At 38.0% G+C, this 16,331-nt stretch overlaps 1 protein-coding gene and 1 long non-coding RNA gene across 2 annotated transcripts in view; both read right to left on the reverse strand.

Annotated features, from left to right (window-relative positions):
* LOC121376910 (cullin-associated NEDD8-dissociated protein 1-like) overlaps positions 1-10,768 on the reverse strand; it is a 57,326-nt gene extending 46,558 nt beyond the window's left edge. Inside the window, 5 exon segments of the mRNA XM_041504695.1 lie at positions 324-424; positions 1,326-1,438; positions 2,226-2,293; positions 4,573-4,674; positions 10,595-10,768. Of these exon segments, the coding sequence (XP_041360629.1) occupies positions 324-424; positions 1,326-1,438; positions 2,226-2,293; positions 4,573-4,674; positions 10,595-10,636 (426 nt within the window). The 5' untranslated portion in view covers positions 10,637-10,768.
* A 4,410-nt stretch (positions 10,769-15,178) lies between these two features.
* LOC121377791 lies at positions 15,179-15,755 on the reverse strand. Its single transcript, XR_005958660.1, has 2 exons — positions 15,574-15,755; positions 15,179-15,230 (listed from the first exon to the last, which is right to left on the reverse strand). It is a non-coding gene; the product is annotated as an uncharacterized LOC121377791 (long non-coding RNA).
* Between the last annotated feature and the right edge of the window lie 576 nt (positions 15,756-16,331).

Below are 16,331 nucleotides of genomic sequence, written 5' to 3' on the forward strand. Positions count from 1 at the left end.
TCAACAGTAAAGCTCTGAATTAAATACTAAGACTTTTTAACATTTTCCATGACTTTTTTTTATAAGAGTAACAAAGATTTTTCTTCGATTTTCAAAATAATATCACAATATTTCAAGGCACAGTTATCTCTTCTTGTGTTTTTTAAAATAAATTTCTTTTCAAGAAAATGTTCCACTAATCTTTCATTTTCCATGACCCAACTAATAGTTCCTCAACTTTCAAGGTCCGAAAAATTACTTTTGCAAATTCCCTGTCTTTTCAGTATTTCCATAACCCATAGAAACTCCATGTAATATGAAAGTAGAATATTAGTAAGACCAACCTTAGCTATGGCACTTGTGAGTCTTCCCGTTATTTTCTTACAGATGCTGGCTGCTAGGGCAGTAGACGAGGGCGGAAGTTCGCTAATCACAGTTTTCAGCCCTGCAAAAGAAAACATTACTGACGACCATTTCTTCTAAGAACAAGACACAAACAGTTTTCAGGTAGCATTCAGGAAAAGCCCCTGCATGTGCTGTAACCTCACTGTGGTGCAGGGGTGTAACATTCTCTTTGAGAATGGCCAATACAGCACAAAATTGAAGTTTTGAGTAACATTCAGTATCCGTAAAATTCTGTGATATTTGTGTTTTTGCACAGTTCTTTACACTGTTTTTGTTTAAGTCTTGAATTTTTATACTGATCATCACTTTATTTATTTGCATTACCATAGTATGACACCCAATAGCCGATGTATTTTTCGTGCTGGGGTGTTGTTAAACATTCATTCATTCATTCATTCATTCATTCATTCAGGAAAAAGCAAAAGTGTTTTTATTTCTATCTTGCACTGGAGATTTTAACCTCTAATTAATTTTGTTTTAAATGTTTTTTGTCAATATTTATGTCTCCAAAACCAAACATACAGTTAAAAATGTGCTATATTGAAAGCAAGGTATAACAAATCGTGGCCAACACTCTCCGAAGTGGTCAAGCTTAGCCCACAGCTAATGCTGATGGGAAATGACAGGTGTGTGGCACAGACAGCCACAAGAGAAAAGCATGTCATGGTTAAAGAAACAAAGAATGCGATGTGGAGGTGGACAGCGAAAGAAGATGAAAGATAGGATCTGCCAGATCGGGAAGAAATGAGATGGAAGTCAAAGGAGTGAAAGGAAAGGGGGCAGTGGGATAAAAAAGAAAGAAAAGAAAGAAAAAAGAAGATTTGGCCAATGGACAACAGTTGGAACGTTCAAACCATTCCAATGAAACTATGGAATATTTTAATTTTATATGATATATATATGATGCCCTTCACAAGTATTTCAATGAAAATTCCTCTCACCAATGCTGGATATATCTCGTAGCTGTTCCTTGTCTGACAACATGTTACTGCACAACGTATCAACAATCGTCTCCACCTGGAATTCTTTCACTTTGTTTACAAGTGGACCCAGGCTGAAAACACCAACACAGACAACATGTTACTGTGCAACATATCAACGAACATCTCCATTTGGAGATGTTTCATTTAGTTTACTACTGGACACAGGCTAAAAGATAAATACGACAGTTTAGTAACAAAGTATGCAAAAAAAGTTTTTTTAAATATTGATTTGCAGTAGAATTTTAAAAACATGGAAGAAAATACTGAAGAAAGAAGAAATTTTTTAGTGATTTTTATCACTGTCTTGGTCACACCCATACACTAAAACAAATGTAGAGAAACGTCTGAAGGTCTATACAATATTATATTAAGAATTCCAGGGATCGAAATTGACCGTTTTGTTAAAAATAACCACTGGAAAACATTATTCTAATAATGTTGTGGTTTGTAATCATTTATGTCTGTGGTAGAATACATTTTACTAAAATACATCGCAGGGCTAGCTCTGGCACTCACCAAATTCGCCAATTGCCAATTTTTAAAGCAGTTGGCAAAATTTATTTTTATTTGGCGAAATAATTTTATGCAATAACAGACTTTTTTTTTTTTTTATAGAAAATAACTGTTGATTTCTGCAATGTTTTATTTTTAATGGACAGTTTGGCGAAATATTTTTATCACCCAGAGCTAGCCCTGCATTGTACTTAAACTAATATACTGTAGTGTAAATGCTAAATAATTGCCAATTAAATCAATCAATCAAATAGACAACAGACTAAAAATTCTCCCAGCCTATTGTGATGTTGACTCAACAATAGCTGACCACTGATTTTTATCCAATACGTTTGTGATAAGTACCATTTCACTGCTAAGTTCTGTACTTCCCCATTCTTGTCTTCCAGAAGTTTCAATAGCATTTTGACAACCTGACAATAAAAAAACAAACACCATCAGCTGAGAAAGAAAGAAAAAGAAATGTTTAACAACACCTCAGCACATTTTAAAACTATGGCCATTGGGTCCAAAAATGAGATTGAGAAAGGCTGCCCCTCCCTCCCCTCAATGTCATTAAAAAGTAACACAAATAGGGGACCCATCTAGCTTTCTGGTATTTGTAATAAGCAGCAAACAGTCGGGTTTCACCAAATCCACTATAGCCCTTGACCCCGGCTAGTGAATTTGTGGTCTGAACTAGTGGATATTATCACCTATATTACTATAATACATATATGCTACTAGGCAAAGCTTTTGTGACTTTCTCAAATAATTGTTGAACACAGAGTTTTATCAACTATGTTCCTGGACTCCGATAATCAGCACCATTCCTTAAAAGCTATGTTGTTTTTTAATTCCAATTTTGGAGTATAAATTCCCAATCTGAACGTAAATAATTCCCTTTTTATTTTCATTGTATAAAAATATATTTTGAAAATGATACATAACACTTGACCCCTTTCCTCCACTATAAGGTTTCCTAATGCAAAATAGATATATTAATTGGAATAAATACAAGTACATTGTATAGTATTATCTGGCCTTTAAATCTTAGTTGAAAATTCACTATTTTTAGAGTAAAACGATGCTAAAATTCCCAGAGTCTAATTAGAGAAGTAAAACCCTGGAACACTGAAACATTCAGAAGCCAGTTTTAAATATACTCTTCAAAAAAAGAAACACAAAAGGGTACAAATGGGTTATAACTCCGATTTTATGTTTCCTACCGGTTCATGCTTTGTGAATATAAGGTAATTGCATGTCCCAAACACATTCCCACGGTTACATTCGATAAAACGCAGCTACTGTACAATAAAGTTCCAAAATGTGAATATTCGTAAAAACGCAGCCACGTGCAAACCATGTCACCACTGCACGTGCATTGTCTGCACGTGCAACATGAACACTGACAGTATAAAAGTGCAGGGTGTTCGCTTGCCTGGCCTCTGTATCTGGCCGACAGTTGACAATCCAGGACATGCCACGTCTCAGTGAACCGCAGAGAAACAATGCCATCGGCCGACTAGACGCAGGCGAATCCAGAACGGCCGTTGCCAGGGCATTCCATGTGTCCCCAAGCACCATCTCCAGACTGTGGGACCGTTACCAGCAACATGGATCAACACGTGACCTCCCTAGATCCGGTCGACCACGGGTCACTACCCCCGGGCAGGACCGCTACATCTGGGTACGCCACCTTCGGGAACGATTGACTACTGCCACCTCCACAGCCACAGCAATACCAGGTTTGCGCAGAATATCCGACCAGACCGTACGGAACCGCCTACGTGAGGTAGGAATTCGTGCCAGACGTCCAGTTCGAGGTGTCATCTTAACACCACAACACCGTCGACTCCGACTGCAGTGGTGCCAGATTCATCGACAATGGCCTCAACTGCGATGGAGACAGGTGTGGTTCAGTGACGAGTCCTGATTTCTGCTCCGACGTCATGATGGAAGATGTCGCGTGTATAGGCGTCGTGGTGAACGTTATGCGGCAAACTGCGTGCAGGAAGTGGACAGATTCGGCGGGGGTAGTGTCATGGTGTGGGCAGCCATCTCACACACTGGCAGAACTGACCTGGTCCACGTGCAGGGCAACCTGAATGCACAGGGCTACATTGACCAGATCCTCCGGCCACACATCGTTCCAGTTATGGCCAACGCCAACGCAGTGTTCCAACATGACAACGCCAGGCCTCACACAGCACGTCTCACAACGGCTTTCCTACAGAACAACAACATTAATGTCCTTCCTTGGCCATCGATATCACCGGATTTGAACCCAATTGAGCATCTATGGGACGAGTTGGACCGACGCCTCCGACAGCGACAACCACAGCCCCAGACCCTGCCCGAGCTGGCAGCAGCCTTGCAGGCCGAGTGGGCCACCATCCCCCGGGACGTCATCCGTACTCTGGTTGCTTCAATGGGCAGGTGGTGCCAGGCAGTTGTCAACACACGTGGAGGCCACACCCGGTATTGACTCCAGATGACCTTGACCTTGGTGGTGTGTCCTATCACTTACTCACAATGGACTAGAGTGAATTGTGAACAATCCTGCAACATTTGGTAATTATCGGACTCACCATTCAATAATTAAATCAATTCTCCAAATGTTACGACAATGTGGTTTTGCGTTTCTTCTTTTGAAGAGTATACTTCCACTGGTGACCACTGCGGACAGGTCAGTGGACTTGAAATACATTACCTTCCTTTCACTGTCATCATCAAGCTTGATGGAATCTTTCTGTAACTCAGCCATCAGGTCGTTGGTGGCCATGAAACGGAAATCCTTGTCACTTGAGGTCATCTGCAAATAGCAAAATATAGGATTTAGTGGAACCCGGCTTTGCTAAAAAAAATCAACAGGGGCCCATTTCACTAAACATCGTAAGTTTAGGTCTGCTAATAGCAGTTATCCCGGTTGTGTGTCTGGCATGTGTTTGGCGTCTACTTCACGCAGAAAATTACATCATTATGGAAGCTGGAGTATTTTAAGGACAACAGAAAATGAAATATGTAGTATATAACAGTAATAAGAATTGTGGTTTAGTCGTAGATTTACATTGACATGCAAAACTAGGTTTACGATGTTTTGTGAAACTGGGCCCAAGGCACCGTTCCACGAAGCGATCTTAGCCCTAAGATCAACTTAAGTGCAAAGGGTAATCTTAGGGCTAAGATCGCTTCGTGGAACAGGGCCCTGAGCTGTTACATGTTAGAATTTTCTACAAATTCACCAGCCATTTAAAAACATAGAACCAAAGGCAAAAAAACCCGGCACCCACATTCTAAGAATGTAGAGCCTTACCCAAAAATGTCATTCTGGCAGAAACCCTGAAGTGGGACGGACAGATGGACAGACAGACGGACTGAGATAAAACCTATAGTCTCCCCCCTCCTCCAGTTGGACTAGTAGGGGACTAATAAAGTTCAGATTTCTAAGTAAAAATCTAAGACAAAACTTCACAAACCCCTAATTTTACTAAGTCGTCTTTCTTTATTTCTTAAAATTACTATGTCAGGTCCATTAGACTCGTAGAAATTGACTCAAAATAGAGGAAGATGAAATAATATTCGGTACGTTACATGACCTCACACGTCCAAGATCATCAAGGCCAAAACATTTTTTTTTTTTAGATTTGTGCCATGTGGTAAAAAAAAATAATCAATTATTATATACTACTGATAAAAAATAAGGGAATGGGTGAAATGATAGTGAATGCTTTATTTCGATTAACGTCTGGAAAACTAATTTGGGGCGTGTATATCAATATCTGGTGTGTCCACCATTTTGGGCGATGCATGCTCGACACCTTGATGGCATACTGTTGATTAATGTACGTATGGTTGCCCTGGGTATTGCCCGCCATTCATTCTGAAGAGCTACCGCAAGCTGGGCCATGTTGGCGGGTGCTGGGTCCCTGGTGTGCACTCTCCTCCCGAGAATGTCCCACAGGTGCTCTATAGGGGACATATATCAGGGGACTTAGTGGACCAGTCGATTGTCAGTATGCCTTGTTGTCGTAGGTAATCGGTGACTATCCGAGCGCGATGTGGTCTGGCATTGTCGGCTTGAAATTCAAAATTTCTGCCAATATTTCTCGCCACTGGAACGACGACAGGACGCAAAATTTGGTCCAGATATCTCTGGCCAGTCAAATTTCTATTAACAATAATCAAATCTGTTCACCTGTCGTGTGTGATCCCTCCCCACACCATGAACTACCAACCCCATACCGATCATGGTCTAGAATTGTAGCCCGGGCATATCTCTCGCCGCTACGTCGCCAACGTTTTCTGCCATCTGTGAATCTGAGGCAGAACCTCGATTAGTCTGTAAACATAGTGTAACGCCATTGTCGCATAGTCCGTCCCTGGTGTTGCCTAGCCCACCGTAATCGTTGCCGCCTATGGTGAGCTGTTAGGGTCCCACCCTTCAGAGGATGCCTCGCTTTCAGGCGGGCTTTGTAGTCTGTTCTTGACGGTCGATGTTGAAATTCGCCTTCCTGTTATATATGGAATTCACTGTTGATAGCAGCAGCTGATTTGAATCTATTGCATAGAGCAATTAATGTTATGTTACGATTTTGTCGAGGTGTCATCTTTTTAGGCCTGCCACGCCCATGTCTCGTTGAAACCCCGCCAGTTTGATGGTACTTATCCCACAATCTAGAAATTACACTTTTTGATTTACCAAACATTCGGGCAACTTGGCATATTGACGTACCTCCCTCTATCGTACTGACAATTTGCCATTTCGTCTCTTCATTAAGGTATGGTCTTGGGACCATTTTCACGCATGTGATTACCTCACTTGCATCGGTGATTGTGAGTTCCACGATAAGCACATACATGGATCTTCTGTGTGCACGTGCATCACATGCTGTTCATGCATGATGTGAAATTTCATTTTGATCAGATGAAGCGTTCAGATGCAACGCCACTGTATTGTAACGGTGCATGTCAACGATAGTTACATTCACATCAGTCGTTCCATTATTTTTTGTCGTTAGTATATTTGATTTGCAAAAGGTATGCTACATTTTCCTGTCCCTACTGAAGTGAATACAGGGCGATAGATCTCACTAATTTGGACCCAACAGGGACTTTTTGTCTTTTCTGAGTGCAGGAAGGTCATTTTAGTTCAGTACTGTCACTAATACCTACTGTAGAGTTGCCAATATTCACAAATGCATTTCACATTATTTTAATCTAATTATAGGGTTTTGAGATGAAATATTTTCAGGTCATCTTGTTTACAAGTACTTAATTTGGCGATAATTATTTTGGGCATACATGTATGTATTTGGGGCACAAAGTTTATCTCCTCGACTGTGATAAACTAAAGCCCTGGAATAGTAACAGTCCATTCTGAAGAATTGCATATAATTTTGAGTGTTCAAATTTAGTTAATTAAAAATCAGTTCACTAGAATTTTTTTTTTAATTTTAAATTTCACCCGTAGGAACAGAATGCCATCTGTATTGACATCAAATGCTGGTGATCGTGGTTGCAAAAACAGCTTATGACAAACTTAATTTTTCCTTTAAAAAAAAAAATTAATCAAAGTGTTTGTACACTGTGCATAGTTGAAAAACATATATTTTATCATGTAGTAGCTTTAAAAATTAAAAATGATGAATAGCACATGCACAGAAATGTTATTTGGTTTAAATGCATGCACGTGAATGCAAGTTAAACAACCACCTTTTTCTGTTTCCTTTACAGTGTTACACTTTTGTCTACCAGAATGGATTCGTTTTACGTCCATGTTTTTATTTTTTTCCGTTAACTGATTGGAATATACCATCGACGTCCCAAACTGTGTTCACCTAAGGACAAAACCACGAATACAATATTTATAGAAATACTATTCTACATCTTTTTCAGCTACGATATGAAAAACTAAATAGATTGCAATCAGTTAACACAAAAATCAACAATGAGAACGTACAACAAATCCATTATAGTAAACAAAAATGAAGCACCCTCCAGTAAACAGGAAAGAGTGCATGTGTTTGCAAAAAGTATCATCATTTTCCATTTTTAAAGCCACTACATGAAAACATATATGTTTCTTAACTATGCACAGTTTGTTTAATTTTGGGGGGTTTTTAAAGGAAAAATTCAGTTTGTTAAACATTCTCGTCCGGTCCGCATTTTACCAAAACCCATCACAAACATCTTATGTGATTATGTCTATACCAGTGAATAGTTTGTAAAATATTATTTGTTTAATGAATTGATTCTTAATTAACACAATTAATACACTAAATTTTTTTCACAATTGTTATGAATGTATTATGAATACTATTCAATACAGTAGAGGCACAAAAATGTGGCGTAACTTTTGCAGATCGAATATAATAAATGAAAATACTAACAACAGAGGGCTTAAAAATCGTAAAAATTAAATGATTTGGCCTTGATGATCTGGCACGTGTGAGGTCATGTGACACGCACCGAATGTTAATTCATCTTCCTCCATTTTAAGTCAACGTCTACGAGTAATGTGGACCCGGTATCGGTAATTTTAATAGACACCGCACAGGAAGACTGGTAGCGCCACTCACATCCGTTACACCATTGCCGAATGCAAGGTTTGAAAAGCACATGTTAGTTAACGTCTATAAAACATTTATTGTTTAATATTGGAAGAATACCAGTACTTGTAACAGGTATAAAATACATTGATAAAACTTTATAACAAATATAGAACTCGTGTTACTTGCCACTTTACATTTTATTCAGTGGCAAAGTGAAAAAGTAGCGATATCGCATTTAATTATTGAAAAATAGTGTTGTTGTTGTTATTGCAAGTATTTATTTTTGTGAGGTAATTATATTTAATTTATTACTCTTGCAGTACATGACAAAATTGAGATGTTTTGATTTATTGTATAACTCTGATCGCCCGTTAACAACATCTTCCTGTTTGTCTGTTTACTACAATCCAAGATGGCGGATATTTGTTTACATTTTCAATGATTTATTATGAATACATTTATTGTGGCCCTGACACATCTGTTGTTAGGGAATCACATAAAAATAATCCCTATAACCACATCTTTATAATTAACGGATGTAGGACAAAATGTCAAGTCAAAATATCAACTATTAAAGTGGAAGGAAGGAAGGACATGTTTTATTTAATGACACACTCAACATATTTTATTTACGGTTATATGGCGTCAGACATATGGTTAAGAACCACAAATATTGTGAGAGGAAACCCGCTGTCACCACTTCATGGGCTATTCTTTTTCGATTAGCATCAAGGGATCTTTTATATGCACCATCCCACCGACAGGATAGTACACACCACAGCCTTTGTTACACCAGTTGTGGAGCACTGGATGTAATCAATTAAAGTGGTACCCAGGTAAAAATGTCAACTTTGACATTATACTTAATGTGTAAAAAAATTACTTTTTAAAATCCTAACCATGTATTCTACGACTTTTCGTTTCACCAATTAAACCACTGTTTGCACACCTTTGACAGCACTAAATGTGTATATAATTGTCTCAATAACACAGCATGGGTGATGCAATTTTGTTTTTTAATGCTACTAACTTATTTTTAAAAAAATCAAAGACAGGCTGGCTAATAAGCCATACAAACAACAATGAAGCATTCTCTAATTATTCCAAATTTTGTAATTATGAAGAAACTGATGATGGTAATGTTCATTTGTAATGCACAAATGAGTTTTATTACATTCCACATGTTGTATGATATATATATGCTTATGCAACAAAAATGGCCGTTTTGTTATGTTGAACCCTATTTGGGGGTGGATGGGTATTATAATGACCAATTAGTCGATTATACTGATTATATTAATGGTACTGAAGGTATTTTATTTGAAAATAATGAATACATTCCTACAATTTTGAGTGTGCCAAACTTTTTTTTTTTTTTTTTTTGCAAACCGGAGTTACCTACCCTGATTACAAATATTTTATTTTGGGGGTCAGGGCTAATTGAATTTTTTAATTTTTTTAATTTTTTTTATTCTTTTAAAGTTATTTCTTCAGTATACCAAACAATCAATATCATTCTTGTCATATTTAAAAAGTGTCCGCGGCCCCTAATTTTAAGGAATAAACAAAAATGACTTGATAAAATTAATGGTTTTAGGTGTTTGTAAAGTTTTATATTTAGATATTTACTTGTCTGAACTTTACTGTTAACGAAAATGTTCTAGAACTGTGAAGAAAAACCTCACAAACGAATGACAAGCAGAAGACAACAAATCAGATGTTAATTGCGCAAACCGTGCATGGAAAAAACAAACTGAACAGAGATGGAAGCATAACAGGGATGTTGACAATATGTGAATATTTTATTTTATGTAGGCCCTACAGTAAGTGAAAAAAATTAAAATAATAATTTTTGTATCGTATTCATGTTTATGCTATTAGCCGAACACAGTTTGGGATGTCGAAGGTATGTTTATTGCGTACAATGCCAAATTAATGGTGCAGGAACAGCCAGCCCCTTGAGTGAACAATTTTACAATAGGTCAGGTCTCGCATAGGGTTATGATGATACTGCGAAAGGTTCCTAAGAATCTTACTGTGATGACTGTAGCAAAAAGAATATCCTACCCACAAAATTGACAGATGAAGGGACGCAACTCCAAAATTGCATTCTGAGATTGGGGGTTTGTGCCGTCCAAACTCGGGAGTCTTAACGCCTGCGAGAGATGGGAAATATCTTACCTTTTCCAGCAGGTTCGCGATGTGGTACGACACACTTGCCATATTTCTGGCTGAAACTCGATACACTACCTAATGCAAACAATGTTGTTTTGTATTATGAGCTTGCCACCTGCAAATTACTCGAAGAAAAACGCAAAATTTCAAGAAAACTTCGAAAGTCATGCACACGGAAGTAAGCAACTAGTCACGCATGCGCAGACAGTCCAAATTGACAAAAATTACCGTTTTGCCGGTGTGTTAAATTAACGAAAAGTACCAGAAAAAAAGAAGAAGGACACCCCCCCACCCCCACCCCCCGATATTTAAAATAAATAACGAAAGTACCAGAAAAAAAGGGACCCCCCTCCCCGATATTTAAAATAACGAAAAAACTAAAATAAAGATGAAAGAAAAAATGTCACAAAGAAAACAAAAGCAGTAAAACTAAAATCGCGTTGACACTTAAAATGCATTTTTGCTAGCCACGGTTACGGGTACGAAGGAAGGAAATGTTTATTTAACGACGCACTCAACACATTTTATTTACGGTCATATGGCGTCAGACATGGTTAAGGACCACACAGATATATAGAGAGGAAACCCGTCGTCGCCACTTCATGGGCTACTCTTTTCGATGAACAGCAAGGGATTTTAATCTGCATCATCCCACAGATAGGATAGTACATACCACGGCCTTTGCTACACCAGTTCTGGAGCACTGACTGGAACGAGAAATAGCCCAATGGGGCCACCGACTGGGATCGATCCTAAACCGACTTCGCATCAAGCGAGCGTTTTACCACTGGGCTACGTCCCGCCCCGGTTACGGGTAGGCCTACGATTCCGTATATAAATATAATATATACCTTGACATGAGAAGTTCAGTTTAGTTTCAAAAATTGTACCTCCTATGCATATCGTATAATAAAACTACCCGAAATAAATACTAGTCTACTGATAAGAAATGGTCATTTGGAAGTGAATTAGGTTAGTGAAGGAGGGTTATAAGATATGTTTAAAACAAAACGTTTTGAAGAAGGGGATGCAGGCCAGGCGCGGATCCAGGATTTTTTTTTAATAGAGGGGGCCCAAAAGCCGTTCTTGTTTTTGAAAATAGAATTTAAAGGTCATTGACAGATGGTCGGGATAAGGTTGCATTTTTGGTGTATTCTGTAATATATATTGTTTGACCAAAAATGGGGGGGGGGGGGGGAGGAAGGGTCGAGAAGCTATTTGCTGGAGCCTTTTGGATAGGATGTTGCCGAACTTTTGATGGGGGTCCTAGAGAGGAAACCCGCTACATTTTTCCATTAGTAGCATGGGATATCTTTTATTTTAACTATACCACGGCTGGAATGAGAAATAATCAGAACTAGGCCAAGATCTACATGATTAGTTCCTTTAGTAATTAACATATTATGAAAAACGAAACACATTGCCATCTTAATAACTGTATCATCACGAGTTTCTTCTGTAGGTCTTTAAACGATTTCAGCAAAAGGTATTGCATCCCATTTAATTTTTGTCACTGATGTGTCATATCATCAAAATGACATCTGCATGGCCGTAAAATGTTTAGAAATACTTAAAAATAACCGGCATGATAAAGCAACCTTTATGCCAAAATGATAGAATAACACTGCTTGATATATGTGGAAGCCAGTGTTCATTTAAATCCCTATATAAAGATAAAGGCATATGAACAGGATTACGTTTTGTTGTTAAACCTTTTATTTCTAACTTCGGTTGCCAAATCAATGGAAGGTGAACTGTTGTCAATGTCATATAATTATTGAATGCTACGAGGTCATCAGTATAGCAGAAGGTACAATTAAAATGTTTTGCTACATGTAGTTTCCTTTGTTTTGACTTTGTCAGATTAGTTAGAAATCCTAAATCATTTCAGCTTTGGTAAGGGAGTGCTGCATGATGAAGACAAGCAGATACTGTTTTATGGGAGTTGCAAATGTTACAATCAACTATTTCTGCAATATATATATATATATATATATATATATATATATATATATATATATATATATATATATATATATATATATATATATATATATATATATATATAAAATTGGACCTCAGCTTTTGTGGGAGGGTTCGGACGAACCCCCCGAACCCCCACTAAATACGGGCCTGGGATGCAGGGTACGTGTAGGCTTGGGGTCGGGTCAGGTCAGGTCAGGAACCGAACCTCCTGCTCAAGCAAATGTTTTTGTTGTTGTTGTTTTGAATATAGTTTCCAAGGGAGCATGGCTTCCCCTGCTAAAAGTCCTGCACAGTGCACACGTATCTGGTGAGAGAGAGAGAGAGAGAGAGAGAGAGAGAGAGAGAGAGAGAGAGAGAGAGAGAGAGAGAGAGAGAGAGAGAGAGAGAGAGAGAGAGAGAGAGAGAGAGATTTGTGCATTTGAAAAAAGATTTGTTTTATTTAACGACATCATCAGGGCACATTGATTGGCTATTGGATATCAAACATTTGGTAATTTTGATATTTAGTCTTAGGAAAACCGCTACATGTTTCTCCATTAGCAGCAAGGGGTATTTTATATTTTAGGACAACACAGCACGGCCTTTGATATACCTGTCATGGTGTACTAGAGCGCGTGTGTTTCAAAGTGTATAAATGCAATAAATAGTATGTCTGCCTAAATAAATAAATAAATAAATATATAATTCTCGCCCGAACACCCTCTTGTAAGGGGCGGGACGTAGCCCAGTGGTAAAGCGTTCGCTTGATGCGCGGTCGGTCTGGGATCGATCCCCGTCGGTGGGCCCATTGGGCTATTTCTCGCTCCAGCAAGTGCACCGCGACTGGTATATCAAAGGCCGTGGTATGTGTTATCATGTCTGTGGGATAGTGCATATAAAAGACCCCTTGCTGCTAATCGAAAACAGTAGCCCATTAAGTGGCGACAGCGGGTTTCCTCTCTTTATATCTGTGTGGTCCTTATCCATATGTCCACGGCCATATAACCGTAAATAAAAATGTGTTGAGAGCTTCGTTAAATAAAACATTTCCTTCCTTCCTTTCATCTTGTAACGAATTTGGTCACGTATTCAATGTCTCATTTCTGTTCATAAAGTGCTATACCCGGTTGTGGCCTCTTTTTTGTTGTTGTTGTTGATTGTGGTGGTGGTGGTGGTGGTGGTGGTGGTGGTGGTGGTGTGTGTGTGTGTGTGTGTGTGTGTGTGTGTGTGTGTGTGTGTGTGTGCGCGCGCGTGCGTGTGTATGTATGAATATTTAAAATTCCAACTGATGCTAGTCGATAGAAACACCTTTTTTTGTGTAGTTATTATTTTATATTTTTGTTTTTGTTTTGTTTTGTTTTAAATGTATAATCTCTGAACAAACCTTATTTTAAACAATACATATCATACTGGGCTCTGGCTAAGCATGCCTTCCCTCCCTGTGTCCCACATATATAGCCCATTAGCCATGTATAAAAAATATGTATCGAATTGATTATCTAATCTGATTGTCTAATTTACAAAAAGCGATAAGGTAAAATAATAATGGCACTAAAAGTGAAATTTAAAAAAAAGAGTCAAATAAAAGAAAGAAATGTTTTATTTAACGACGCACTCAACACATTTTATTTACGGTTATATGGCGTCAGACATATGGTTAAGGACCACACAGATTTTGAGAGGAAACCCGCTGTCGCCACTACATGGGCTACTCTTCCGATTAGCAGCAAGGGATCCTTTATTTGCGCTTCCCACAAACAGGATAGCACAAACCATGGCCTTTGTTGAACCAGTTATGGATCACTAGTCGGTGCAAGTGGTTTACACCTACCCATTGAGCCTTGCGGAGCACTCACTCAGGTTTTGGAGTCGGTATCTGGATTAAAAATCCCATGCCTCGACTGGGATCCGAACCCAGTACCTACCCGCATGTAGACCGATGGCCTACCACGACGCCAAAGAGGCCGGTTAAAGTCAAATGAAGTCGATCATTAAATTTAAATTCAATTTCCGTATCCTAAATGGACGCGTGCGATGCGACACATTTATCCGTCGCTCCGTAGGCCTACGCACGCGTCCAGTTAGGATACGGCGATTAAAATCAATGATTTCTAAAATAATCCGCTCGCGGCCGGTTAGCATACAGCTCAACAATGTCAGTCCGTAAACTTAATGTCGAAAATGACAGTCAGATCAAACGACTTAAGAAAAGGACTATAACTCCTGTCACATTGAATTGTTAAGTCTATATTGGAGTTATCTTTCTTCATTACATCCCAGGCTTCGTTTAGTCGGTAAACGTTTTGTTAACGTTCGCTAACTATTTGATTGGTTACCTACGTAACCATTTGGTTTACCGTGAAGCGCGTAAATTAGTCTAGCGGAAGTTTTTCCCGCTCGGTCTGGCTGAACGCAGCCCGGATCTTCGTTCAGCCAGCCGTTTTTCACTAAACGTTTGCAAACTGTTTTGACTCGACTGGTTTCCGAAGTGGTCATTAATGTGCTCTATCCCAGATCATGCCACTGGCTATCCAGTGGCGGGAACCCGGGACAGACATGCTCGAACTCTTGGTGGTATATGAGTGTAGTAGCATCATCGTTTTGGAACAAATGACAACTGCATTGTTTTGGGTTAAAGGCTCTTTAATGGCTGACAAGTTTCCATTCTTATATCACCCTGTAACAATATAATTAAAATACAATATAACAATACATTCATTATACATATATAAATCTCAGGATACACAATACATAATATTCCATCATTTAAATAATAGTATTTAACATGACATGACATATTAAAGTAATTATTGCATAATACAAAATATGTCTTATGATTACAACAGACATAGTTATAATACATACATACATAATATACATTATCACTCACATGTCCAAATAATGATTTAACATATGTCTCCATTATCACAAATACACAAGATATTATCAATCATGTGAAATACATACATGTCCTGAAATAATTATATTATAAAAAATACATATACAAATATATTACATACCAAGTATGTGACACCAGGGCAAATGGAACTGGTCACACTTAAAAGGATTGACGTATCTGCATAAAAGAATTACAATAATAAATAACTACACAGACACGTTATGTTTCATAAAATATATAATAAAATACAACAATCTCTAAAGTGTTCATCACCACAAACATACACACTGCATTCATACTAAATTATGTTTATCACATATTTAGATATAGATTAATCAAATTACTGAATTAATAAGAATTAATATTACACTGTACAGTTTATAACGTTATACAGAAATATATAATAATTACTTGTTGAAAGCATGATTTAGTCAATTACATTTACATTAAAGTATATGTTATTATAGTGTAGCCGAACAATAAATAACCTAACTATAACTAACCTTAAATCTTCTCTAGAAATATCTTCCAATAAATTGAGCCTAAAATGAAGTATTAACTCCAGAAGAGCAAACTATAATGTGGACCACAATACCAGACGTACACCAGTATTTAAGGAAACAGTGAACTGTAATAAGCTATCATTTCAGAAAAGAACACTTAAACCACATCAGCTTACACTGTACCCAAGCTGGAAACAATAGGACAGGCGCGGCGCATGGGTGATAGTGCTATTGTTACTAAGTTGTGCAAGTGTCATACATGCTTGTGCAATTTGTAACAAGCCAAGATACCTGAAAATAGTAATCAACTTGTCATTAAGAATAAAATAATTAAAGGTACACAATCTGTTGTAATTCATTACCTGTTTATGGAAAT

This window comes from Gigantopelta aegis, chromosome 7, assembly GCF_016097555.1.
Source record: "Gigantopelta aegis isolate Gae_Host chromosome 7, Gae_host_genome, whole genome shotgun sequence".
Lineage (NCBI taxonomy): Eukaryota > Metazoa > Mollusca > Gastropoda > Neomphalida > Peltospiridae > Gigantopelta > Gigantopelta aegis.